We start from the raw sequence: 27,512 nt of genomic DNA, 5'->3' as shown, positions 1-27,512 counted from the left end.
TACTGAGGGAACGCCGCACTGTCGAAGGGTCAGTGCTGAGGGAGAGCCGCACTGTCGGAGGGTCAGTGCTGAGGGAGAGCCGCACTGTCGGAGGGTCAGTGCTGAGGGAGTGCCGCACTGTCGGAGGGTCAGTACCGAGGAAGAGCCGCACTGTCGGAGGGTCAGTACTGAGGGAGAGCCGCACTGTCGGAGGGTCAGTACTGAGTGAGCGCCTCACTGTCAGAGGGTCAGTGCTGAGGGAGAGCCGCACTGTCGGAGGGTCAGCGCTGAGGGAGCGCCGCACTGTCGGAGGGTCAGCACTGAGGAAGAGCCGCACTGTCGGAGGGTCAGTGCTGGGGGAGAGCAGCACTGTCAGAGGGTCAGTACTGAGGGAGAGCCGCACTGTTGGAGGGTCAGTACTGAGGGAGAGCCGCACTGTCGGAAGTTCAGTGTTGAGGGAGCGCCGCACTGTCGGAGGGTCAGTGCTCAGGGAGAGCTGCACTGTCGGAGGGTCAGTACTGAGGGAGCGCCGCACTGTCGGAGGGTCAGTACTGAGGGAGAGCCGGCACTGCCTGCTTCTGCCTACCTGACGTTGAGGTACTGGAGCGAGGTCATGGTCTCAGAGAATCCGCGTAGGGTTTCGAGCTGGTTGTCGCGGAGATGCAGGGTCTGCAGCCCTGTCAATGCCTCCAGACCCTCCAGTCTGCTGATACTGTTCCCCGCCTGTGGAACACAAGAGGCGTTCGCGGGTGAGCAGGAGTTCGGGGGAGGGGAAGGGAGGGGGGGCGGGGTGAGTTACACCGGACGCTCCGATAACCCTCCCCCCTCCCTGGGGACACACCTGGGCACCATCCACCCTCCCCGCCCCGCTTCGGACAGGCCCAGACCGTTCGGGAGGTAACCAAACACTTTACTGAGCAGCGCATCCCGAGAACGTTGGAGTCAGGAACTGCCATTCAGCCCCTCCAGCCCGTGCTGTCCCGCGATAAGGTCCTGGCTGAACTGATTGCGGCCCCCTCCTCCCCCACCCCACCCCCCACCCCACCCCTCCACCATCTGTCACCCCCACCACCCCCCCTCAACTCCCTCGTCGACCAGAAACCGTCGAACCCAGCCTCGGACATACTCACTGACCCGGCCCCCTACCCCGGTGGGGGGGGTGTGTGTGTGTGTGTGTGTGTGTGTGTGGGGGGGGTGGGGAGGGGGGGTAGAGAATTCCACAGGCTGACCACCCTCCGAGAGGAGAGATTCCTCCTCGTCTCCGTCTTCAACGGGAGACCCCCTCATTCTGACACTGCGTCCGCCCCCTCCTCCTCGTTCTCGAATCCCCCTCCCCCTCCCATCACGAGGCGGGGTTGGGGGGGAACATCTCTCTCAGTATCCACCCTGTTGAGCACCCCCGGTCAGGATCTTCTATGTTTCAATAAGATGGCCTCTCGTTCTTCCAAACTCCAATGGGTACAGGCTCATTCTCTCCTCATAAGACTAACCAGAAAACCAGGAGACATGGGGCAGAAATTAGACCATTCGGCCCATCGAGTCTACTCCCCCATTCAATCATGGCTGATCAGTTTCTCAACCCCATTCTCCCACCTTCTCCCCGTAACCCTTGATCCCCTTACCAATCGAGAACCTATCTATCTCGGTCTTAAATACACTCAACGACCTGGTCTCCACCGCCTTCTGTGGCAATGAATCCCATCGATTCACCACTCTCTGGCTAAAGACGTTTCTCCTCATCTCTGTTCTCAAAGATCTTCCCTTTACTCTGAGGCTGTGTGCCCCTCGGGTCCGAGTCTCTCCTACTAATGGAAACATCTTCCCCACGTCCGCTCTATCCAGGCCTTTCAGTGTTCTGTAAGTTTCAATCTGATCCCTCCACCCTCATCCTTCTAAACTCCATCGAGTGTAGACCCAGAGTCCTCAGACGTTCCTCCTATGTTAAGCAAACCACCCCCTTCGTCCCAGGAATCAACCCACTGAACCTTCTCCGAGCTGCCTCCAATGCAAGTGTTTCCCTCCTTGAGGGACTCCAGACCCACAGCAACGTGGTCCGCTCTTAGATGCCCTCTGAATGACGGGCAATCAGGGATGGGCAATAAATGCGGGCCTAGGCAGCAACGCCCGCATCCCATGGACGTATGGGTAATAAATGAAAGGAGACTAAAACTCTACGTAGTACTCCGGCTGCGGACTCGCCATGCCCCTGTCCAGTTGTGGCAAGAGTTCCCGGCTTTGCAATAGATGGTCCGTTTGCCTTCCCAGTGACTTGCTGCATCTGTGTTCTCATTTCTTGTTGATTCACGTACCAGGACACCCAGATCCTTCCGTCCCTCAAGAGTCCTGAAACTCTCTCCATTTCATGTTCCGCTTTTGCTACTCCTCCACCCCCCAAACCCAGCTTTCTCGCCATAACCCTGCGCATCCTTCCTTTTCAGTGAACCATCTCGATCCCTCTCGAACGCCTCGATTGAACCTGCCACCCACCCACCCCCCCCACACTCTCGGGGGCAGCGCGTTCCAGACACTGCCCACCGAGAAAGTTCCTCCTCCTGTCTCCGTCGCTTCCTGTCCTGATCCCCTAACATCCGTGCCCCCCAGCAGACAGTGCTGACCTTTATTCTGCTATTAACACGCTCTGACATTTTGCTTGCAGACAATGCTGATTTTTATTCTGCTATTAACACGCTCTGCTATTTTGCTTGCAGACAGTGCTGACCTTTATTCCGCTATTAACACACTCTGCTATTCTGCGTGCAGACAGTGCTGACCTTTATTCTGCTATTAACACGCTCTGCTATTTTGCTTGCAGACAGTGCTGACCTTTATTCTGCTATTAACACGCTCAGCTATTTTGCTTCCAGACAGTGCTGACCTTTATTCTGCTATTAACACGCTCTGCTATTTTGCTTGCAGACAGTGCTGACCTTTATTCTGCTATTAACACGTTCTGCTATTTTACTTCCAGACAGTGCTGCTCTTTATTCTGCTATTAACATGCTCTGCTATTTTGCTTCCAGACAGTGCAGCTCTTTATTCTGCTATTAACACGCTCTGCTATTTTGCTTCCAGACAGTGCAGCTCTTTATTCTGCTATTAACACGCTCTGCTATTTTGCTTGCAGACAGTGCTGACCTTTATTCTGCTATTAACACGCTCTGCTATTTTGCTTCCAGACAGTGCTGACCTTTATTCTGCTTTTAACACGCTCTGCTATTTTGCTTCGACAAAGTGCTGACCTTTATTCTGCTATTAACACGCTCTGCTATTTTGCTTGCAGACAGTACTGACCTTTATTCTGCTATTAACACGCTCTGCTATTTTGCTTGCAGACAGTGCTGACCTTTATTCTGCTATTAAAACGTTCTGCTATTTTACTTCCAGACAGTGCTGCTCTTTATTCTGCTATTAACATGCTCTGCTATTTTGCTTCCAGACAGTGCAGCTCTTTATTCTGCTATTAACACGCTCTGCTATTTTGCTTCCAGACAGTGCAGCTCTTTATTCTGCTATTAACACGCTCTGCTATTTTGCTTGCAGACAGTGCTGACCTTTATTCTGCTATTAACATGCTCTGCTATTTTGCTTCCAGACAGTGCTGACCTTTATTCTGCTTTTAACACGCTCTGCTATTTTGCTTCGACAAAGTGCTGACCTTTATTCTGCTATTAACACGCTCTGCTATTTTGCTTGCAGACAGTACTGACCTTTATTCTGCTATTAACACGCTCTGCTATCTTGCTTGCAGACAGTGCTGCTCTTTATTCTGCTATTAACACGCTCTGCTATCTTGCTTGCAGACAGTGCTGACCTTTATTCTGCTATTAACACGCTCTGCTATTCTGCGTGCAGACAGTGCTGACCTTTATTATGCTATTAACACGCTCTGCTATCTTGCTTGCAGACAGTGCTGACCTTTATTCTGCTATTAACACGCTCTGCTATTTTGCTTCTAGACAGTGCTGATCTTTATTCTGCTATTAACACGCTCTGCTATTTTGCTTGCAGACAGTGCTGACCTTTATTCTGCTATTAACACGCTCTGCTATTTTGCTTCCAGACAGTGCAGCTCTTCATTCTGCTATTAACACACTCTGCTATTTTGCTTCCAGACAGTGCTGACCTTTATTCTGCTATTAACACGCTCTGCTATTTTGCTTGCAGACAGTGCTGACCTTTATTCTGCTATTAACACGCTCTGCTATTTTACTTCCAGACAGCGCTGCTCTTTATTCTGCTATTAACATGCTCTGCTATTTTGCTTCCAGACAGTGCAGCTCTTTATTCTGCTATTAACACACTCTGCTATTTTGCTTCCAGACAGTGCTGCTCTTTATTCTGCTATTAACACGCTCTGCTATTTTGCTTGCAGACAGAGCTGACCTTTATTCTGCTATTAACACGCTCTGCTATTTTGCTTCCAGACAGTGCTGACCTTTATTCTGCTATTAACACGCTCTGCTATTTTGCTTCGAGACAGTGCTGACCTTTATTCTGCTATTAACATGCTCTGCTATTTTGCTTGCAGACACTGCTGACCTTTATTCTGCTATTAACACGCTCTGCTATCTTGCTTGCAGACAGTGCTGCTCTTTATTCTGCTATTAACACGCTCTGCTATCTTGCTTGCAGACAGTGCTGACCTTTATTCTGCTATTAACACGCTCTGCTATCTTGCTTGCAGACAGTGCTGACCTTTATTCTGCTATTAACACGCTCTGCTATTCTGCGTGCAGACAGTGCTGACCTTTATTATGCTATTAACATGCTCTGCTATTTTGCTTGCAGACTGCACTAACCTTTATTATGCTATTAACACGCTCTGCTATCTTGCGTGCAGACAGTGCTGACCTTAATTCCGCTATTAACACGCTCTGCTATTCTGCGTGCAGACAGTGCTGACCTTTATTATGCTATTAACACGCTCTGCTATCTTGCTTGCAGACAGTGCTGACCTTTATTCTGCTATTAACACGCTCTGCTATTTTACTTCCAGACAGTGCTGACCTTTATTCTGCTATTAACACGCTCTGCTATTTTGCTTCCAGAGAGTGCTGCTCTTCTGCTATTAACATGCTCTGCTATTTTGCTTCCAGACAGTGCAGCTCTTTATTCTGCTATTAACACGCTCTGCTATTTTGCTTCCAGACAGTGCTGACCTTTATTCTGCTATTAACACGCTCTGCTATTTTACTTCCAGACAGTGCTGACCTTTATTCTGCTATTAACACACTCTGCTATTTTGCTTCCAGAGAGTGCTGCTCTTCTGCTATTAACATGCTCTGCTATTTTGCTTCCAGACAGTGCAGCTCTTTATTCTGCTATTAACACGCTCTGCTATTTTGCTTCCAGACAGTGCTGACCTTTATTCTGCTATTAACACGCTCTGCTATTTTGATTTCAGACAGTGCTGACCTTTATTCTGCTATTAACACGCTCTGCTATTTTGCTTGCAGACAGTGCTGACCTTTATTCTGCTATTAACACGCTCTGCTATTTTGCTTGCAGACAGTGCTGACCTTTATTCTGCTATTAACACGCTCTGCTATTTTGCTTCCAGACAGTGCAGCTCTTTATTCTGCTATTAACACACTCTGCTATTTTGCTTCCAGACAGTGCTGCTCTTTATTCTGCTACTAACATGCTCTGCTATTTTGCTTCCAGACAGTGCAGCTCTTTATTCTGCCATTAACACACTCTGCTATTTTGCTTCCAGACAGTGCTGACCTTTATTCTGCTTTTAACACGCTCTGCTATTTTGCTTGCAGACAGTGCTGACCTTTATTCTGCTATTAACACGCTCTGCTATTTTGCTTCCAGACAGTGCTGACCTTTATTCTGCTATTAACACGCTCTGCTATTTTGCTTCGAGACAGTGCTGACCTTTATTCTGCTATTAACATGCTCTGCTATTTTGCTTGCAGACACTGCTGACCTTTATTCTGCTATTAACACGCTCTGCTATCTTGCTTGCAGACAGTGCTGCTCTTTATTCTGCTATTAACACGCTCTGCTATCTTGCTTGCAGACAGTGCTGACCTTTATTCTGCTATTAACACGCTCTGCTATTCTGCGTGCAGACAGTGCTGACCTTTATTATGCTATTAACATGCTCTGCTATTTTGCTTGCAGACTGCACTAACCTTTATTATGCTATTAACACGCTCTGCTATCTTGCGTGCAGACAGTGCTGACCTTAATTCCGCTATTAACACGCTCTGCTATTCTGCGTGCAGACAGTGCTGACCTTTATTATGCTATTAACACGCTCTGCTATCTTGCTTGCAGACAGTGCTGACCTTTATTCTGCTATTAACATGCTCTGCTATTTTGCTTCCAGACAGTGCTGATCTTTATTCTGCTATTAACACGCTCTGCTATTTTGCTTGCAGACAGTGCTGACCTTTATTCTGCTATTAACACGCTCTGCTATTTTACTTCCAGACAGTGCTGACCTTTATTCTGCTATTAACACGCTCTGCTATTTTGCTTCCAGACAGTGCTGCTCTTCTGCTATTAACATGCTCTGCTATTTTGCTTCCAGACAGTGCAGCTCTTTATTCTGCTATTAACACGCTCTGCTATTTTGCTTCCAGACAGTGCTGACCTTTATTCTGCTATTAACACGCTCTGCTATTTTGCTTCCAGACAGTGCTGACCTTTATTCTGCTATTAACACGCTCTGCTATTTTGCTTGCAGACAGTGCTGACCTTTATTCTGCTATTAACACGCTCTGCTATTTTGCTTCCAGACAGTGCAGCTCTTTATTCTGCTATTAACACACTCTGCTATTTTGCTTCCAGACAGTGCTGCTCTTTATTCTGCTATTAACATGCTCTGCTATTTTGCTTCCAGACAGTGCAGCTCTTTATTCTGCTATTAACACACTCTGCTATTTTGCTTCCAGACAGTGCTGACCTTTATTCTGCTATTAACACGCTCTGCTATTTTGCTTGCAGACAGTGCTGACCTTTATTCTGCTATTAACACGCTCTGCTATTTTGCTTCCAGACAGTGCAGCTCTTTATTCTGCTATTAACACACTCTGCTATTTTGCTTCCAGACAGTGCTGCTCTTTATTCTGCTATTAACATGCTCTGCTATTTTGCTTCCAGACAGTGCAGCTCTTTATTCTGCTATTAACACACTCTGCTATTTTGCTTCCAGACAGTGCTGCTCTTTATTCTGCTATTAACACGCTCTGCTATTTTGCTTGCAGACAGTGCTGATCTTTATTCTGCTATTAACACGCTCTGCTATTTTGCTTCCAGACAGTGCTGACCTTTATTCTGCTATTAACACGCTCTGCTATTTTGCTTCCAGACAGTGCTGACCTTTATTCTGCTATTAACACGCTCTGCTATTTTGCTTCCAGACAGTGCAGCTCTTTATTCTGCTATTAACACGTTCTGATATTTTGCTTCCAGACAGTGCTGACCTTTATTCTGCTATTAACATGCTCTGCTATTTTGCTTCCAGACAGTGCAGCTCTTTATTCTGCTATTAACACACTCTGCTATTTTGCTTCCAGACAGTGCTGCTCTTTATTCTGCTATTAACACACTCTGCTATTTTGCTTCCAGACAGTGCTGCTCTTTATTCTGCTATTAACACGCTCTGCTATTTTGCTTGCAGACAGTGCTGACCTTTATTCTGCTATTAACACGCTCTGCTATTTTGCTTCCAGACAGTGCAGCTCTTTATTCTGCTATTAACACACTCTGCTATTTTGCTTGCAGACAGTGCTGACCTTTATTCTGCTATTAACATGATCTGCTATTTTGCTTCCAGACAGTGCAGCTCTTTATTCTGCTATTAACACACTCTGCTATTTTGCTTCCAGACAGTGCTGCTCTTTATTCTGCTATTAACACGCTCTGCTATTTTGCTTGCAGACAGTGCTGACCTTTATTCTGCTATTAACACGTTCTGCTATTTTGCTTGCAGACAGTGCAGCTCTTTATTCTGCTATTAACAAGCTCTGCTATTATGCTTGCAGACAGTGCTGCTCTTTATTCTGCTATTAACAAGCTCTGCTATTTTGCTTCCAGACAGTGCTGACCCTTATTCTGCTATTAACACGCTCTGCTATTTTGCTTGCAGACAGTGCTGCTCTTTATTCTGCTATTAACACGCTCTGCTATTTTGCTTCCAGACAGTGCTGACCTTTATTCTGGTATTAACACGCTCTGCTATTTTGCTTGCAGACAGTGCTGACCTTTATTCTGCTATTAACACGCTCTGCTATTTTGCTTCGAGACAGTGCTGACCTTTATTCTGCTATTAACACGCTCTGCTATTTTGCTTGCAGACAGTGCTGACCTTTCATTTCTCTCCACCCTCCTAGCCCCACCACCACCGCCACACCCCGGGCCCTCCAAACCCTCGACTCCCTCGTCGACCCCTCGTCTAACTCCCCCTCGAGTATGTTCGGTGAGCCGGACTCCGCCACACTCTGTGTGTGGGCGGGGGGGGAAGGGGGACACCACCCCACCGCCGAAGGGGAAAGGTCATCACCTCACCCGGACTGTTGAGCTCACCAGATAGAGGTTCCTGAGTCTGGGCAGGTTGAGTCCTGCTGTGCTCTCCAGCAGGTTCCCTCGTAGCTCGAGCGAGTGCAGCTGAGTTAGCTTGGAGGGGTCCAGTCCGGACATTTCATTAATCTGGTTCCCTAAGCGGAGAGACAGAGAGAAAGAGAGAGAAAGGGGCAGACAGGCAAAGCGATGAACATAATGCAACAAACTATCTTCCATCATAGCCCGTTTATAGACCTGACTCTCACCGGGATACGGGTACCACACACACACTGACTCTCACTGGGGTATGGGCCCCACACACACACTGACTCTCACTGGGGTACGGGTCCCACATACACACACACTGACTCTCACTGGGGTACGGGTCCCACACACACACACTGACTCTCACTGGGGTACGAGTCCCACACACACACTGACTCTCACTGGGGTTCGGGTCCCACACACACACACACACTGACTCTCACTGGGGTACGGGTCCCACACACACACACACACACTGACTCTCACTGGGGTACGGGTCCCACACACACACACACTGATTATCAATGGGGTACGGGTTCCACACACACACTGATTCTCACTGGGGTACGGGTCCCACACACACACACACACACACACACACACTGACTCTCACTGGGGTAACGGTCCCACAAACACACTGACTTTCACTGGGGTACGGGTCCCACACACACACACACTGACTCTCACTGGGGTACGGGTCCCACACACACACACTGACTTTCACTGGGGTACGGGTCCCACACACACACACTGACTCTCACTGGGGTACGGGTCCCACACACACACACACACACACACTGACTCTCACTGGGGTACGGGTCCCACACACACACTGACTCTCACTGGGGTACGGGTCCCACACACACACACACTGACTCTCACTGGGGTACGGGTCCCACACACACACACACGCACACACTGACTCTCACTGGGGTACGGGTCCCACACACACACACACACACACACACACACACTGACTCTCACTGGGGTACGGGTCCCACAGACACACACACACACACTGGCTCTCACTGGTGTACACGTCCCACACACACATACACTGACTCTCACTGGGGTACAGGTCCCACACACACACACTGACTCTCACTGGGGTACGGGTCCCACACACACTTACCTGTCAGGATTAGCGATTCGAGGAGGGGGTGTGTAATGCCCTGCATGTCCTTGATGCGATTCTTCGCCAGGCTAAGCACCTGAAGGAAGGGCAGCTGCTCGATCTTGGCGCTGGTCAGGTAGTTCTCGTCTGCGCATACCCACAGGAGGTGGCTGAGGTTGGCCAGGGGGCTGATGTCTTGCAGGTTGTTCACCGACACGTCGACGTAGCGCAGATGGATGAAGGAGCGGATTGCGTTAATGTCAGTCAGTCCACTGGGAAAGGGGCCGGGGCGGAGAGAGGCAGGACAGCGAGAGTGAGAGAGAGAGAAAGACAGAGAGACAGAGAGAGAGAGACAGAGAGACACAGAGAGAGACAGAGAGAGAGAGAGACAGAGAGAGAGAGAGACAGAGAGAGAGAGAGACAGAGAGAGAGAGAGAGAGACAGAGAGAGACAGAGAGACACAGAGAGAGACAGAGAGAGAGAGACAGAGAGAGAGAGAGAGAGAGAGAGACAGAGAGAGAGAGACAGAGAGAGAGGGAGAGACAGAGACAGAGAGACAGAGAGAGAGAAAGACAGAGAGAGAGAGAGAAAGACAGAGACAGAGAGAGAGACAGAGACAGAGACAGAGACAGAGAGAGGAGAGTGAGAGAGGGACAGAGAGACAGAGAGCCAGAGAGAGACAGAGGGACAGAGAGAGACAGAGGGACAGAGTGAGAGAGGGACAGAGTGAGAGAGGGACAGAGTGAGAGAGGGACAGAGTGAGAGAGGGACAGTGAGTGGGATAGAGGCAGAGGTTGGGAGAGGCAGAGGGTGGGACAGCGAGAGTGAGAGAGAGAGACAGACAGAGAGACACAGACAGAGACAGAGAGAGAGGGACAGAGAGAGAGGGACAGAGAGAGAGGGACAGAGAGAGCCAGAGAGACAGACAGAGAGAGAAAGAGAGACAGAGAGAAAGACAGAGAGAGAGAAAGACAGAGAGAGAAAGACAGAGAGAGAAAGACAGAGACAGAGAGAGAGAGAGACACACAGAGAGAGACAGAGAGAGAGAGAGAAACAGAGAGAGAGAGAGAGAGACAGAGACACAGAGAGAGACAGAGAGAGAGACAGAGAGAGAGACAGAGAGAGAGGGAGAGACAGAGACAGAGAGAGAGAGAGAGACAGACAGAGAGAGAAAGAGAGACAGACAGAGAGAAAGACAGAGAGAGAGAAAGACAGAGAGAGAGAAAGACAGAGAGAGAAAGACAGAGAGAGAAAGACAGAGACAGAGAGAGAGAGAGAGACAGAGACAGAGATAGAGAGAGGAGAGAGAGAGACAGAATGAAGAGACAGAGAGACAGAGAGAGAGAGAGACAGAGAGAGAGACAGAGAGAGACAGAGACAGCGAAAGAGAGAGAGACAGAGAGAGAGAGAGACAGAGAGAGACAGAGAGAGAGAAAGACAGAGAGAGAGAGAGAAAGACAGAGAGAGAGAGAGAAAGACAGAGAGAGAGACAGAGAGAGAGACAGAGAGAGAGACAGAGAGAGAGACAGAGAGAGAGACAGAGACAGAGACAGAGACAGAGAGAGAGAGACAGACAGAGAGAGAAAAAGACAGAGAAAGACAGAGACAGAGAGAGAGAGAGAGAGAGAGAGACAGAGAGAGAGATAGAGAGAGAGAGGAGAGAGAGGAGAGAGAGACAGAGAGGAGAGAGAGAGAGACAGAGAGAGAGACAGAGAGAGAGAGAGACAGAAAGAGAGACAGAGAGAGAAAGACAGAGAGAGAGAGAGAAAGACAGCGACAGAGAGAGAGACAGAGACAGTGACAGAGACAGAGACAGAGACAGAGAGAGGAGAGTGAGAGAGGGACAGAGAGAGAGAGGACAGAGAGAGAGAGGACAGAGAGAGAGGGACAGAGAGAGAGGGACAGAGAGAGAGGGACAGAGAGACAGAGAGAAAGAGAGAGACAGAGGGACAGAGTGAGAGAGGGACAGTGAGTGGGACAGAGGCAGAGGTTGGGAGAGGCAGAGGTTGGGAGAGGCAGAGGTTGGGAGAGGCAGAGGTTGGGAGAGGCAGAGGTTGGGAGAGGCAGAGGTTGGGACAGAGAGAAAGAGAGAAAGATAGAGATGGAGAGGCAAATGGAGAGAGAGGGTCCAGGGGGAGAGAGGGGAGTGGGGACGGATGGTGAGAGAGTGAGACAGAGAATTTGATACATTTCAAATGCATCCAGACACATCACAATTCCCCCCCTCGAATATAACCCAGTGTACAACGCGGTATATTTACTATTCACTCCCCCCCCTCGAATATCACCCAGTGTACAACGCGGTATATTTCCTATTCACTCCCCCCCCCACTTCGAATATCACCCTGTGTACAACGCGGTATATTTACTATTCAATCCCCCCTCCCCTCGAATATCACCCTGTGTACAACGCGGTATATTTACTATTCAATCCCCCATCCCCTCGAATATCACCCTGTGTACAACGCGGTATATTTACTATTCAATCCCCCCCTCCCCTCGAATATCACCCTGTGTACAACGCGGTATATTTACTATTCACTACCCCCTCCCCTCGAATATTACCCTGTGTACAACATGGTATATTTACTATTCAATCCCCCCTCCCCTCGAATGTCACCCTATGTACAACACAGTATATTTCCTATTCACTACCCCCCTCCCTCGAATATCATCCTATGTACAACGCGGTATATTTACTATTCACTACCCCCTTGAATATCACCCTGTGTACAACGTGGTATATTTCCTATTCACTACCCCCCTCCCTCGAATATCACCCTATGTACAACGTGGTATATTTACTATTCACTACCCCCTCGAATATCACCCTGTGTACAACGCAGTATATTTACTATTCACTCCCACCCCCTCGAATATTTCCCTGTGTACAACGCGGTATATTTACTATTCACTACCCCCTCGAATATCACCCTGTGTACAACGCGGTATATTTACTATTCACTCCCCCCCTCCCTCCCTCGAATACCACCCTGTGTACAACGCGGTATATTTACTATTCACTACCCCCCTCGAATATCACCCTGTGTACAACGCGGTATATTTACTATTCACTACCCCCCTCGAATATCACCCTGTGTACAGCGCGGTATATTTACTATTCACTACCCGCCTCGAATATCACCCTGTGTACAACGCGGTATATTTACTATTCACTCCCCCTTCCCTCGAATATCACCCTGTGTACAACGCGGTATATTTACTATTCACTCCCCCCCCTTGAATATCACCCTGTGTACAACGCGGTATATTTACTATTCACTCCCCCCCTTCCTCGAATATCACCCTGTGTAAAACGCAGTATATTTACTATTCATTCCCCCTCTCCTTGGGATGGAAATTAGAATATTACAACACCGACCCTCCGACAGTGTGGCTCTCCCTCAGTACTGACCCTCCGACAGTGCGTCTCTCCCTCAGTACTGACCCTCCGACAGTGCGGCTCTCCCTCAGTACTGACCCTCCGACAGTGCGGCGCTCCCTCAGTACTGACCCTCCGACAGTGCGGCGCTCCCTCAGTACTGACCCTCCGACAGTGCGGCGCTCCCTCAGTACTGACCCTCCGACAGTGCGGCTCTCCCTCAGCACTGACCCTCCGACAGTGCGGCTCTCCCTCAGCACTGACACTCCGACAGTGCGGCACTCCCTCAGTACTGACCCTCCCACAGTGCGGCTCTCCCTCAGTACTGACCCTCCGACAGTGCGGCTCTCCCTCAGCACTGACCCTCAGACAGTACGACTGTCCCTCAGTACTGACCCTCCGACAGTGCGGCTCTCCCTCAGCACTGACCCTCCGACCGTGCGGTGCTCCCTCAGTATTGACCCTCCGACAGTGCGGCACTCCCTCAGCACTGACCCCACCCACACTCACCGATCCTTCAGGTCTACGCGGACATAGGCGTGCGAGAGTCCAGTCCCTGTCTTGCAGAGTAGGGATAGGCTCTCCGACAGGATCTCCATGGTTAAGGCGTTCCATTCGAGCTGCAGGGAGAGAATGGGAGTCAGAGGTGAGTGTGGGGATTGGGGAATGGTGTCCCCATTACCCAGGGGGCGGAGAGGGGGTTGTCCCCATTACCCAGGGGGCGGAGAGGGGGATGTCCCCATTACCCAGGAGGCGGTGAGGGGGCTGTCCCCATTACCCAGGGGGCGGAGAGGGGGGATGTCCCCATTACCCAGGGGGCGGAGAGGGGGGGGATGTCCCCATTACCCAGGGGGCGGAGAGGGGGGGGATGTCCCCATTACCCAGGGGGCGGAGAGGGGGGGGATGTCCCCATTACCCAGGGGGCGGAGAGGGGGGATGTCCCCATTACCCAGGGGGACGGAGAGGGGGGGGATGTCCCCATTACCCAGGGGGCGGAGAGGGGGGGGGATGTCCCCATTACTCAGGGGGCGGAGAGGGGGGAATGTCCCCATTACCCAGGGGGCGGAGAGGGGGGAATGTCCCCATTACCCAGGGGGCGGAGAGGGGGGATGTCCCCATTACCCAGGGGGCGGAGAGGGGGATGTCCCCATTACCCAGGGGGCGGAGAGGGGGGATGTCCCCATTACCCATCGCGGTCCCGCGCTCCTAGGGGAGGTTCTCCGATGAGAGACATTGCACCGCACAGGCAGGGGCCTGAACAAACAAACAAACAAACACACACACACACACACACACACACACACACACACACACACACACAGGCACAGGTCCACACTCGCACAGGTTCTTGCGCAGGCACAGGCGCAGGCACAGTCACAGGCGCTCGCACAGGCAAGGCCGATCGCACAGGCGCCGACAGACACATGGCACCGACAGGCGCAGGCACAGTCACACGCAAGGCCGATCGCACAAACAACCACACAGGTGCCGACAGACACATGGCACTGACAGGCGCAGGCACAGGCGCACGCACAGTCACAGGCGCTCGCACAGGCGCCGACAGACACATGGCACTGACAGGCACAGGCACACGCACAGTCACTCACATAGGCACTCGCACAGGCAAGGCCGATCGCACAGACGCCGACAGACAAATGGCACCGACAGGCGCAGGCACAGTCACAGGCACTCACACAGGCAAGGCCGATCGTCCAGACACCCGCACAGGCGCCGACAGACACATGGCACCGACAGGCGCAGGCACGAGCGCTGACAGACACATGGCACCGACAGGCGCAGGCAGAAGTGCCGACACAGGCGCCGACAGGCACAGGCATGGGGCAGAGGCAGACGCGCTGACACCCTAACACACACAGCCACCAAGGCAGACGTACAATCAGGCACCATCGGTCACACAGGCCGACAGGCACAGGCACTGACAGACACAGGCACAGGCACAGGCGCTGACAGACACACAGCACCGACAGGCGCTGACACAGGCAGCGCACTGGCGGCCCAGCTCCCAGCTCCCAGCACCTGGTCCGCTCTGTCATCCTCGCTGCCTGACAGCTGTTTACCAGACTCGGTATCTTCCTTGCTCTCGATGTCGGTGTCTGCCTCAGACATTGTCTAGACGACGGCAGCTCGGCAGCTGCTCTCCGCTGGTCCCGGTGGAGAGAGGGTAGGAGAGGCAGAGGTCAGGCGCGCCTTCTGTCACTCGGATAAGCCCATTACCCTCCCCCGCCTCTCCCCTCCAACTCTCCCCCCTCCAACTCTCCCCCTCCCTCCCTTCCTTCCCCTTCCCCACTCCCTCCTCCTCCCCCTAGACCCCCCTCCCCCTCCCTCCTTCACCCTCCCCCTCCCTCCTCTCCCTCCCCCTCCCCCCTGCTTCCTCCCCGTCCCCCTCCCTCTCCTCCCCTACGCCCCCTCCTCCTCCTCCCCCTCCACCCTCCCCTCCCCCCTCCCCCCTCCCCTAGGCCCCCTCCCTCCTCTCCCCTCCCCCTCCTCCTTGCCCTCCCACACCCTCCGTCCCCGTCCCCTCCCCCCCTACGCCCCTCCCTCTTCTCGCTCTCCCCCTCCCTTTCCCCCCTCTGCCCCCTCCCCTCCCCTCCCTCTCCCCTTCCCCTCCCTTTCCTCCCTCAACCCCCCTCCACCTCCCTCCCCGCTCCCCCACTCCCTCCCCACTCCCCCACTCCCTCCCCACTCCCCCACCCCCTCCCCACTCCCCCACCCTCCATCCCTCCCTTCCACCCCGCACCCTCCCTCCTCCCCCCTCTCTCCCCCCTCCCCCCTACGTCCCTCCTCCTTCCCTCCCCGTCCCCCTCCCCCTCCTTCCCTCCTCGTCCACCTCCCCCTCCCTCCCTTCTCCTTCCTCCCCGTCCCCCCTCCCCCTCCCTCCCCCTCCCTCCCTCCCTCCTCCATCCCTCCCGCTCCCTCCCCTCCCCCTCCCTCCCTCCTCCTTCCTCCCCTCCTTCCTCCCATCCTTCCTCCCCATCCCCCTCCCTCCTCCTTCCTCCCCTCCCCCCTCCTCCTTCCTCCCCGTCCCCCATCCCCCTCCGTCCCCTCCCCCATCCCCCATCCCCCACCGTCCCTCCCCATCCCCCGTCCCCTCCCCCATCCCCCATCCCCCTCCGTCCCCTCCCCCATCCCCCTCCGTCCCCTCCCCCATCCCCCTCCGCCCTCCCCATCCCCCTCCGTCCCCTCCCCCATCCCCCTTCCCCCTCCGTCCCCTCCCCCATCCCCCTCCGTCCCCTCCCCATCCCCTCCGTCCCCTCCCCATCCCCCTCCGTCCCCTCCCCATCCCCCATCCCCCTCCGTCCCCTCCCCCATCCCCCTCCGTCCCCTCCCCCATCCCCCTCCGTCCCCTCCCCCATCCCCCTCCGTCCCCTCCCCTCCCATCCCCCTCCCCATCCCCCATCCCCCTCCGTCCCCTCCCCCATCCCCCTCCGTCCCCTCCCCATCCCCCTCCGTCCCCTCCCCCATCCCCATCCCCCTCCCCATCCCCCTCCGTCCCCTCCCCCATCCCCCTCCGTCCCCCATCCCCCTTCCCCCTCCGTCCCCCATCCCCCTTCCCCCCTCCGTCCCCTCCCCCATCCCCCTCCGTCCCCTCCCCATCCCCCTCCGTCCCCTCCCCCATCCCCATCCCCCTCCCCATCCCCCTCCGTCCCCTCCCCCATCCCCCTCCGTCCCCTCCCCCATCCCCCTCCGTCCCCCATCCCCCTTCCCCCTCCGTCCCCTCCCCCATCCCCCTCCGTCCCCTCCCCATCCCCCATCCCCCTCCGTCCCCTCCCCCTCCCCCATCCCCCTCCGTCCCCTCCCCCATCCCCCTCCGTCCCCTCCCCATCCCCCTCCCCCATCCCCCATCCCCCTCCGTCCCCTCCCCCATCCCCCTCCGTCCCCTCCCCCATCCCCCTCCGTCCCCTCCCCATCCCCCTCCGTCCCCTCCCCATCCCCCTCCCCATCCCCCTCCCCCATCCCCCTCCCCATCCCCCTCCCCATCCCCCTCCCCCATCCCCCTCCCCATCCCCCTCCGTCCCCTCCCCCATCCCCCATTCCCCCTCCGTCCCCTCCCCCATCCCCCTCCCCCTCCCCCATCCCCCTCCCCCTCCCCCATCCCCCATCCCCCTCCGTCCCCTCCCCCATCCCCCTCCCCCATCCCCCTCCGTCCCCTCCCCTCCCCCATCCCCCTCCGTCCCCTCCCCCATCCCCCTCCCCCTCCCCCATCCCCCTCCGTCCCCTCCCCATCCCCCTCCGTCCCCTCCCCCATCCCCCTCCGTCCCCTCCCCCCTCCCCCATCCCCCTCCGTCCCCTCCCCCATCCCCCTCCGTCCCCTCCCCCATCCCCCCTCTCCCCTCCCCTCCTCTCTCCCTCTCCCCCTCTCCCTCACTCTCTTTCCTCTTGTTTCTGCGTTGCCCTGGGAGACCGCCAGTCCTGGGTGGGCGGGGCCTCCTGGGCTGGGCGGGGCCTCCCTGTGTGTGGGCGGGGCCTCCCGGGCTCTGCGCCGCTCCGCCTCACTGGAGGAAGGGCGCGTGTCCTCTGCTGGCTCATGATCGCCCCGCACCCCCCCCCCCCCCCACCCGACTTCTAACCCCGCCCCCCCCCCCCACCCCCACCCTCACCACCCACAATTCGGTGGGCGGGGCTGTAATCAGCGCCTGCGCACTGACACTCCATTTGTCGTCTTTGGCTCCCCTGGAGTCGGTGGCGTGGAAGGGGTGGGGGTGGGGTGGGGGTGGGGGTGGGGGTCTTTTAGGGTTGATGGGCAGAGCCTGTCGTGTCACGCGTCCTCTGTGGTCCTCCAGCGTCACAGGAGGACAGGGGGCGCGTCCGTTCGACAGCCGCACCTCGCGGCCGGTGGGCGTGGCCGGTGCCCAGGCGCCTGCGCACTGGACGCCCAGTTGTTTTTGTAGTCGGTTGCCAGGAGCTGCCGGGGGGGGGGGGGGGGGGGGGGGGGGGGGGGGGTCAGAGGTCGGCTCCCTGGGAAGGCGGAAGTGGAGATGGTGCTGCTGGAGCTGGAGGAATGTCTGAAAGATTCACCCAGATTCAGGTGAGGAGAGCGGGCCCCCCACCCCCAGGGGCAAATACACCCCCCCAGGGGCAAATACCCCAATGCATCCCCCCAGGGGTAAATACACCCCAATACACCCTCCCTGGGGTAAATACCACCCAATAAACCCCCCCCAGGGGTAAATACCACCCAATACACCCCCCCAGGGGTAAATACCACCCAATACAGCCCCCCCAGGGGTAAATACCACCCAATACAGCCCCGCCAGGGGTAAATACTACCCAATACACCCCCCAGGGGCAAATACCACCCAATACAGCCCCGCCAGGGGTAAATACTACCCAATACACCCCCCAGGGGCAAATACCACCCAATACAGCCCCGCCAGGGGTAAATACACCCCAATACACTCCCCCAGGGGTAAATACAACCCCCCCGGGGGTAAATACAACCCCGCCAGGGGTAAATACACCCCCGAGGGTTAAATACACCCTCCCAGGGGTAAATACACCCCAATATACCCCCCCGGGGGTAAATACAACCCCCCAGGGGTAAATACACCCAAATACACCCCCCAGGGGTAAATACACCCCCCCATGGGTAAATACACCCCCCCATGGGTAAATACACCCCCCCCCCGGGGTAAATACACCCCCCCAGGGGTAAATACACCCTCCCAGGGGCAAATACCCCCAATGCATCCCCCCAGGGGTAAATACACCCCAATGCATCCCCCCAGGGGTAAATACACCCCAATACACCCCCCAGGGGTAAATACACCCCCCAGGGGTAAATACACCCCCCCAGGGGTAAATACACCCCAATACACCCCCCCAGGGGTAATTACACCCCAATACACCCCCCAGGGGTAAATACACCCCAATACACCCCCCCCAGGGGTAAATACACCCCCCATGGGTAAATACACCACCCCAGGAGTAAATACACCCCAATAACCCCCCAGGGGTAAATACACCCCAATGCACCCCCCCAGGGGTAAATACACCCCCCCAGGGGTAAATACACCCCCCCAGGGGTAAGTACACCCCCCACAGGTGTAAGTACACCCCAATGCACCCCCCCCAGGGGTAAATGCCCCCCCAGGGGTAAATACACCCCCCCAGGGGTAAATACACCCCCCCAGGAGTAAATACACCCCCCCAGGAGTAAATACACCCCCTCAGGAATAAATACACCCCCCCCCGGGGTAAATACACCCCAATGCAACCCCCAGGGGTAAATACACGCCCCCAGGGGCAAATACACCCAAATGCGCCCCCCCCAGGGGCAAATACACCCCAATGCACTCCCCATGGGGTAAATGCACCCCCCTGGGGTAAATACACCTCCCCAGGGGTAAATACACCCCAATGAACCCCCCCAGGGGTAAATACACCACCCAGGGGTAAATACACCCCCCCCAGTGGTAAATACACACCCCCAGTGGTAAATACACCCCAATGCACCCCCCAGGGGTAAATACACCTCCCCAGGGGTAAATACGCCCCAATACACCCCCCAGGGGTAAATACGCCCCAATGCACCCCCCCAGGGGTAAATGCACCCCCCCAGGGGTAAATACACCCCAATGCACCCCCCCCAGGGGTAAATACACCCCAATGCACCCCCCCAGTGGTAAATACACCCCAATGCACCCCCCCAGTGGTAAATACACCCCTATGCAGCCCCCAGTGGTAAATACACCCCAATGCACCCCACCAGGGGTAAATACAACCCAATACACCCCGCCATGGGGTAAATACACCTCCCCAGGGGTAAATACACCCCCAGGGGTAAATACACCCCAATACACCCCCCAGGAGTCAATACACTGCCCAGCGGGGTAAATACACCCCAATACATCCCCCAGGGGTAAATACACCACAATACACACCCCCAGTGGGTAAATACACCCCAATACACCCCCCAGGGGTAAATACATCCCAATACACCCTCCCCAGGGTGTAAATACACCCCAATGCACCCCCAGGGGGTAAATACACCCCAAAACACCCCCCAGGGCTAAATACACCCCCCCAGGGTGTAAATACACCCCAATGCACCCCCAGGGGGTAAATACATGCCAATACATCCCCCAGGTGTAAATACACCCCCCCAAGGGGTAAATACAACCCAATACGCCCCACAGGGGTAAATACACCCCAATACAGCCCCCGAGGGGTAAATACACCCCAATACACCACCCCAGGGGTAACTACTCCCCCCATGGGTAAATACACCCCAATACACCCCCAGGGGTACATACACCCCAATACACCCCCCCCCCTCCAGGGGTAAATACACCCCCCCCAGGGGTAAATACACCCCCAGGGGTAAATACACCCCCCCACAAGGGTAAATACACCCCAATACAGCCCCCCAGGGGTAAATACACCCCAATACACCCCCCCAGGGGTAAATACACCACCCCCAGGGGTAAATACACCCCAATACACCCCCCCGGGGGAAAATACAACCCAATGCATCCCCCAGGGGTAAATACACCCAATACACCCCCCTCGGGTAACTGCACCCCCCAGGGGTAAATACACCCCCGGGGGTAAATACACCTCAATACACCCCCTCCCCCCCAGGGGTAAATACACCTCAATACACCCCAGCAGGGATAAATACATCCCCCAGGGGTAAATATACCCCAATACAAGCCCCCAGGAGTAAATACACCCCAATACACCCCTCCCAGGGGTAAATACACCCCTCCCAGGGGTAAATACACCCCTCCCAGGGGTAAATACACCTCCCCCAGAGGGTATATACACCCCCAGGGGGTAAATACACCCCAATGCACCCCCAGGGGTTAAATACACCCCACAGGGGTAAATACACCCCAATACACCCCCAAGGGGTAAATACAGCCCAATACACCCCCCCAGGGGTAAATACACCCACCCCCAGGGGTAAATGCATCCCAATAAACCCTCCCCAGTGGTAAATACACCCCAATACACCCCCCCCAGGAGTAAATACATCCAATATATCCTCCCCAGGGGTAAATACAAACCCCAGAGGTAAATGCACCCCAATACATCCCCCACAGGTAAATACACCCCCCCAGGGGGTAAATACACACCCCCCAGGGGTAAATACATCCCATTGCACCTCCCGGGGTAAATACGCCCCCCCCAGGGGTAAATACACCACAATACACCCCCCCTAGGGGTAAATACATCCCCCCAGGGGTAAATACAACCCAATACACCCCCCCCAGGGGTAAATACACCCCCCCCCCAGGCTAAATATACCCCAATACAACCCCCAGGGTTAATTACACACCAATACACCCCCTGGGGGTAAATACACCCTCCCAGGGGGTACATACACCAAAATAAATCCCAATACAGCCCCTCCCCCTCACATACAGCCCCTCCCCCTCACATACAGCCCCTCCCCCTCACATACAGCCCCTGCCCCCCCCAACTACACCGCTTCCCCCCCAAATACGCCCCCCCCCCAAATACGCCCCTCCCCCCCCAAATATGCCCCCCAAATACATCCCCTCCCCCCAACTACATCCCCTCCCCAATACCCTGAATATACCCCCAATTAGCCCGAATACACCCCTCCCCAATACACACCCTCCCCCCTCAAACACCCCCAATACACCCTCAAATACCCCAAAGCACGCCCTCCCCCTCCAAATACCCCAATACACCCCCACCAGAAATACCTCCATTACAACCTCCTACCCCCAAACAGCACCCATAATCCCCCCAAACACCCCCTCCCCAATACACACACCCCCAAGTAAACCCTCCCCCCAAAAGCATCAATACACCCCCTCCCCCCAAAATCCCAATCGACCCCTAAAAACATCAAATTCACCCCCCCTTCCCCCCAGAAACCTCAATACCCCCCTAAAAATAATCAAATTCAACCTCCCCCAAATACCCCAACCCACCCCGAGGAACATCCACTTTCCTATACACCCCCTGAAAAAGCAAATTCATCCCAAAAATTTCCTATAACCCCCCAAAAAAGCAAATTAATCCCAAAAAATTCCTATAACCCCCCCAAAAAAGCAAATTCATCCCAAAAAATTCCTATAACCCCCCCAAAAAAGCAAATTCATCCCAAAAAATTCCTATAACCCCCCCAAAAAAGCAAATTCATCCCAAAAAATTCCTATAACCCCCAAAAAAGCAAATTCATCCCAAAAGATTCCTATACACCCCCTGAAAAAGCAAATTCATCCCAAAAATTTCCTATAACCCCCCCAAAAAAGCAAATTCATCCCAAAAAATTCCTATAACCCCCAAAAAAGCAAATTCATCCCAAAAGATTCCTATACACCCCCTGAAAAAGCAAATTCATCCCAAAAGATTCCTATACACCCCCTGAAAAAGCAAATTCATCCCAAAAATGTCCTATAACACCCCCAAAAAAGCAAATTCATCCCAAAAAATTCCTATAACCCCCCCAAAAAAGCAAATTCATCCCAAAAAATTCCTATAACCCCCAAAAAAGCAAATTCATCCCAAAAGATTCCTATACACCCCCTGAAAAAGCAAATTCATCCCAAAAATTTCCTACAACCCCCCCAAAAAAGCAAATTCATCCCAAAAAATTCCTATAACCCCCCAAAAAAGCAAATTCATCCCAAAAAATTCCTATACCGCCCCCCCCCCCCAAAAAAAAGCAAGCTCATCCCAAAAAATTCCTACAGCGTTATAGAGGCCGACGGCACAGAAAAAGGGCCCTTCGGCCCATCGAGTCCTTCACTATTCTAACCCCATTTTCCAGCACTAGGCCCAAAGCCTTGTACGCCATGGCATCATCGCAAGTGTACCTCCAAATACTTCGTCGATGGTATGAGGGTCTCTGCCTCTGCCACCCTTTCAGGCGGTGAGTTCCAGATTCCCTCCACCCTCTGGGTGAAAATATTCTTCCTCACATCCCCTCTAAACCTCCTGCCCTTTACCTTAAATCTATGCCCCCTGGTTATTGATCCCTCCACAAAGGGGAAATGTCCCTTCCTGTCCGCCCTCTCTATGCCCCTCATAATTGTATACACCTCAATCATGTTCCCCCCTCAATCTCCTCTGCTCCCGGGAAAATAACCCCAGTCTATCCAATCTCTCCTCATAACTAAAACTCTCCTGCCCAGGCAACATCCTGGTAAATCTCCTCTGCTCTCTCTCTAGCGCAATCACATCCTCCCTATAATGCAGATTCCAGAACTGCTCGCGATACTCTAGTTGTGGCCTAACCAGCGTTTCATATGTCCTATGTACCCCCCCAACTCAAAAAATATCAAACTTACCCCCAGAAAATCCCGATTTACTCTCAAGAAATCAAATCAGCCCCCCCAAATCCTCAGTCATGAGTAAGAATTTATCCCAAGGAATTCCTACTTAATCTCGCCCCACCCCCTCCCCAAAAATCAAACCTTTCCCGGAAATTCTAATCCTAAAAATCGAATGTATCTCACCCCGCCCAGAAATTCCTATTTAACGCCCCCCCAACCCTGCTCCAAAAAATCCCGATTGAGGCATCGAGAAATGAAACTAATCCCCCAAAATCTGTCTCGACCCATTAAAAAATCAGACGCACCCACCGCAATTCCTACTTTCCCATTGAAAAAGCCTCTATTCTTCCCCCTCCCCCCACCAAATACCCCGAAACAGCCACTTTTCTCTCCAAAATCCCCTGGAAATTCGTTCCTGTCTCGCTGGAGAAGGAAAGACCAGCGATTGGAATTGTGGAAAAGGTTGTGGGAAGGAGAGGGGGTGGGGAAGAAAATAGGGGAGGGGTTTGTGGGGGGCGCCGGCGGGTGGGGGGGGGGGGGGGGGGGTTGGTGGGGAGGACGTTGTGGGGGTGTGAGGGGGTGGGGAGGTGGTGGGAATGGGGTTAGGGAACCCGGGTCTGTCAATACTCACCTGATCTCCCCTCCGCCCTCCAAATCCCCAATTTACTCCCAAACATCCCCATTTACTCCGCCCCCAAAATCGTCAATTTCCACTCTTTACCCTGTTACCCGCCCCCCCCCTCAAAATATCCCACTTGCTCCCATGCTTCACCCTCTCGTGACCGACAAAATGCCCCCCTTTTTCTCCCATCCACTCCCGAAATCCCGACCCGCCCCGACAATCCCCTCCCCTGTTTTCCCTTTACCGATCGAACCTCGAACTCGAGCACAGGGAGCTGGAGACTCCCCCCCGACCAAGGCTCCCGGGGCCTGGGGTTTCTCCCCCACGTTGAACGGGCGGATGGGGACAATCGCGGGAACCCACCTCTGCCGGCGAGCGGCTCCGCGCCGCCATCTTACGTGAGGCCAGGCCGACTTAAGCGGGAAAGACCGCTCCCCGGGGAGGCTGAAGCCCTTTTTTCGGGGGTGGGGGGGGGTGGGAAACAATAAATGAAACTGATTTATAAAAGAAAAAATTAATCCCGCTGGCGGATGAGGCTTCCTGAAAAAGATAAAGGCCGCTCGGCCTTTCCACCTGCCTGCTAACCCTAAGGAGTAGCGTAAACTTCTCCGTAGTTACTCCGTTGATGGGCCTGAACAGGCCCACCGGTTCTTGGCGGGGGCGCAACCGACTCCGGCGCGCCGAGCGAGACATCGCGATGGTGTCGGGGCGCTCGCTGGACGCCACCGCGCGTCCCTCTACGCGCCGGACCGCGAAATCCGGGCCCAGGCAGCTCAAAAGAGGCGGCAAGTTGGGAATGCGTTCTTTTTAAGTCGAGGAGCGCTGGCCCCTTCGTACGAACGTATTGTCTCTTGCAGCAAGCATGAATGGGCCACGTGACGAGCTTGGCCACTCACCTGAAATTGGCTCTTGGTTGGAGCTGTTGGCGCACTCAGGATTGATCAGCAGTTGCTCCTCAAGTCTCGGGTCGGGGGTTGGGGGGGGGAATCCCTGCGAGCGAACGTGTTGCCGCTTCGAGCAAGCGTCAGTGAAGCTTGCTACGCGCTCGACTGCTCACCTGAAATCGGTCATCAGCTGTACCTGTTGGCGCATTCAGGATTGATCAGCAATTGCCCACCCCCCCTCCCGATCGTTGAGCAGCATTTTAACAGTAGCCGTTTCGACGATCGGCCCATCGAATCGGTGGTTGGGGGGGGGGGGGGTACATTCCCGTCGACGACACGGAAGTGGAATTTCCAAACCGAGGCATGGCCGGACCAGGTCAGCGAGTGTGAGGCGGTGGGGACTGGGAAAGGACACGGTCCGAATTAGGAAAGGGGTGGGGGGAAGGTTAGCGGCGGCTGAGTTTCGGATGACCTGAAGCTCACGGAGGTCGGGGAGACCTGCCGGGCAAGAGCCGGGAGAGGTGAAGGCACTGGTAGTTGAGCGTGTAGCGCGGCTCATTTATACGTGCTCGAAGCTTCGTCACATTCATGCGCAGTCGATCAGCCCGCAGTCAAGGGCTGGAATCGAGCTTGGAGGGAGCAACCAGGCTGAGAGGGAGACAGTATATTCACCTCGATGTCTCTCTTTCTTTCATTCCGTCTTTCTCTCTCTCTCTCTCTCTTCATCTGTTCCTAATCTCTTTCTCCCTGTCCCACTTTCAATCTCTCCCCCCTCTCTCTCTCTTTCTCTCTCCCCCTCCCCCCTGTCCCTCTGACACCCGCCCCTCTATCTCTGTCCCCCTCCCCCTCTCCCTCCCTCTATCTCTCTACCCCTCCCTATCTCTCCCCTCCCTCCCCTCCCTCCCTCGTCTCTCTCCCTCCCTCCCCACCCCGGTCTCCCTCCCCTTTCCTCCCCCTCCCCCTCTCTCTCCCCCTCTCACTCTCCCCCCTCTCTCTCTCCCCCTCTCTCTCTCCCCCCTCTCACTCTCCCCCTCTCTCTCTCCCCCTCTCTCTCTCTCCCTCTCTCTCTCTCCCCTCTCTCTCTCTCCCCCTCTCACTCTCCCCCTCTCACTCCCTCTCCCTCCCTCTCCCTCTCCCTCCCTCTCCCTCCCTCTCCCTCCCTCTCTCTCCCTCCCCCCTCTCCCTCCCTCTCCCTCCATCCCTCTCCCACTCCCTCCCTCTTCCTCCATTACCATTCCCTCTCCCTCTCTCCCTCCCTCTCCCTCCCTCCCTCTACCACTCCCTCCTTCTCTCTCCCTCTCCCTCCCTCTGCCTCCCTGTCCCTCTCCCTCCCTCTCCCTCCCTCTCCCTCCCTCTCCCTCCCTCTCCCTCCCTCTCCCTCCCTCTCCCTCCCTCTCCCTCCCTCTCTCTCCCTCTCTCTCCCTCTCTCTCCCTCCCCTTCCCCATCTCTCTCTCTCTCTCTCTCTCTCTCTCTCCGCAGGGTGACACTCCACCAGATGGAGAACGATGCCGTGGACCTAGAAGGGAAGCTGGAGAAAGTGAGTCAGAAACAAATCCACCACCTCCGCCCCTCACTCCCTCCGTCTCCCCGTGTCCCTCACTCCCGCCCTCTCCCTGTATCCCTCACTCCCTCCCTCTCCCCGTGTCCCTCACTCCCCGTGTCCCTCACTCCCGCTCTCTCCCCGTGTCCCTCACTCCCGCCCTCTCCCCGTGTCCCTCACTCCCCGTGTCCCTCACTCCCGCCCTCTCCCCGTGCGCCCAGTCCCTTGTGTGTTCCTCGGACACCCCCAGTACTTCTCAGGCCGACCTTGACCCTCCCCCCTTTCACTGACACTGTGTCCCCTGCATTTTGGATCCTGACGTTCCCCTCATGCTATTGTGCACTGTGACCCCTGACCCCACCCTGCACTGTGACCCTTGACCATCCCCTGACCCTATCGTGCACCGTGACCTTTGACCATCCTCTGACACAACCCTGCCTTGTGATTCCTGACTAACCCTATCATGCACTATAACCCTTGACCTTACACTTACCTATTTAGCACCGTGATAACTGGCCCTTCACCCTGACCCGATCCTGCGCTGTGACCCTTAACCTTCCCCTGACCCGATCCTTCATTGTGACCCCTGACCTTCATCTGACATCCTGCACTGTGGACCCTGACCTTCACCTGACCCTATCATGCACTGTGACCCTTGACCTTCTCCAGACCCTTCCTGTGCTATGATCCTGACATTCGTGTGACTCTATCCTGCACTGTGACCCCTGACCCTCCATTGCTTCTATCATGCACCGTGACCCCCAACCCTATCCAGCACTGTGACCCCTGATGTTCCCTTGTCCCTGTGTTGCACTATGACTCCTGACCTTTCCCGTCGTTACTTGCACTGTGACCCCTGATGTTCCCCTGCACCGTGACCCCTGACCTTCCCTGACCTTATCCCACACTGTTACCCCTGACCTTCCTCTGACCCTATCCTGCACTGTGACCCCAACATTACTCTGACCCTATCCTGCACTGTGACCCGACCTTCCCCTGCCCTGATCCTGCACTGTGACCCCTGACCCTCCCCTGCCCCGATCCTGCACTGTGACCCCTGACCTTATCCTGCCCAGATCCTGCACTGTGATCCCTGACCTTCCCCTGCCCCGATCCTGCACTGTGATCCCTGACCTTATCCTGCCCAGATCCTG

General features: G+C 54.9%; 2 protein-coding genes across 2 annotated transcripts in view; one reads left to right on the top strand and one right to left on the bottom strand.

Moving 5' to 3' along the window:
* Window positions 1-565: 565 nt before the first annotated feature.
* lrrc23 (leucine rich repeat containing 23) lies at window positions 566-15,164 on the bottom strand (the record flags this gene model as incomplete). Its single annotated transcript, XM_041182439.1, has 5 exons — window positions 15,075-15,164; window positions 13,548-13,657; window positions 9,674-9,927; window positions 8,521-8,651; window positions 566-702 (listed from the first exon to the last, which is right to left on the bottom strand). Coding segments are annotated over exons 1-5 (722 nt in total), but the record flags the coding sequence as incomplete, so codon positions are not given.
* A 2,845-nt stretch (window positions 15,165-18,009) lies between these two features.
* LOC121275047 (arf-GAP with coiled-coil, ANK repeat and PH domain-containing protein 2-like) overlaps window positions 18,010-27,512 on the top strand; it is a 53,230-nt gene continuing 43,727 nt past the window's right edge. Inside the window, exons 1-2 of the mRNA XM_041182438.1 lie at window positions 18,010-18,084; window positions 26,298-26,355. Coding sequence (XP_041038372.1) covers window positions 18,035-18,084; window positions 26,298-26,355 — 108 coding nt within the window. The 5' untranslated portion in view covers window positions 18,010-18,034. The remainder of the gene's footprint in view (window positions 18,085-26,297; window positions 26,356-27,512) is intronic.

The sequence above is a fragment of the Carcharodon carcharias genome, assembly GCF_017639515.1.
Source record: "Carcharodon carcharias isolate sCarCar2 chromosome 40 unlocalized genomic scaffold, sCarCar2.pri SUPER_40_unloc_7, whole genome shotgun sequence".
Lineage (NCBI taxonomy): Eukaryota > Metazoa > Chordata > Chondrichthyes > Lamniformes > Lamnidae > Carcharodon > Carcharodon carcharias.
Note: the sequence above shows the minus strand (reverse complement) of the source record. Positions and strands in the feature narration are given on the sequence as shown.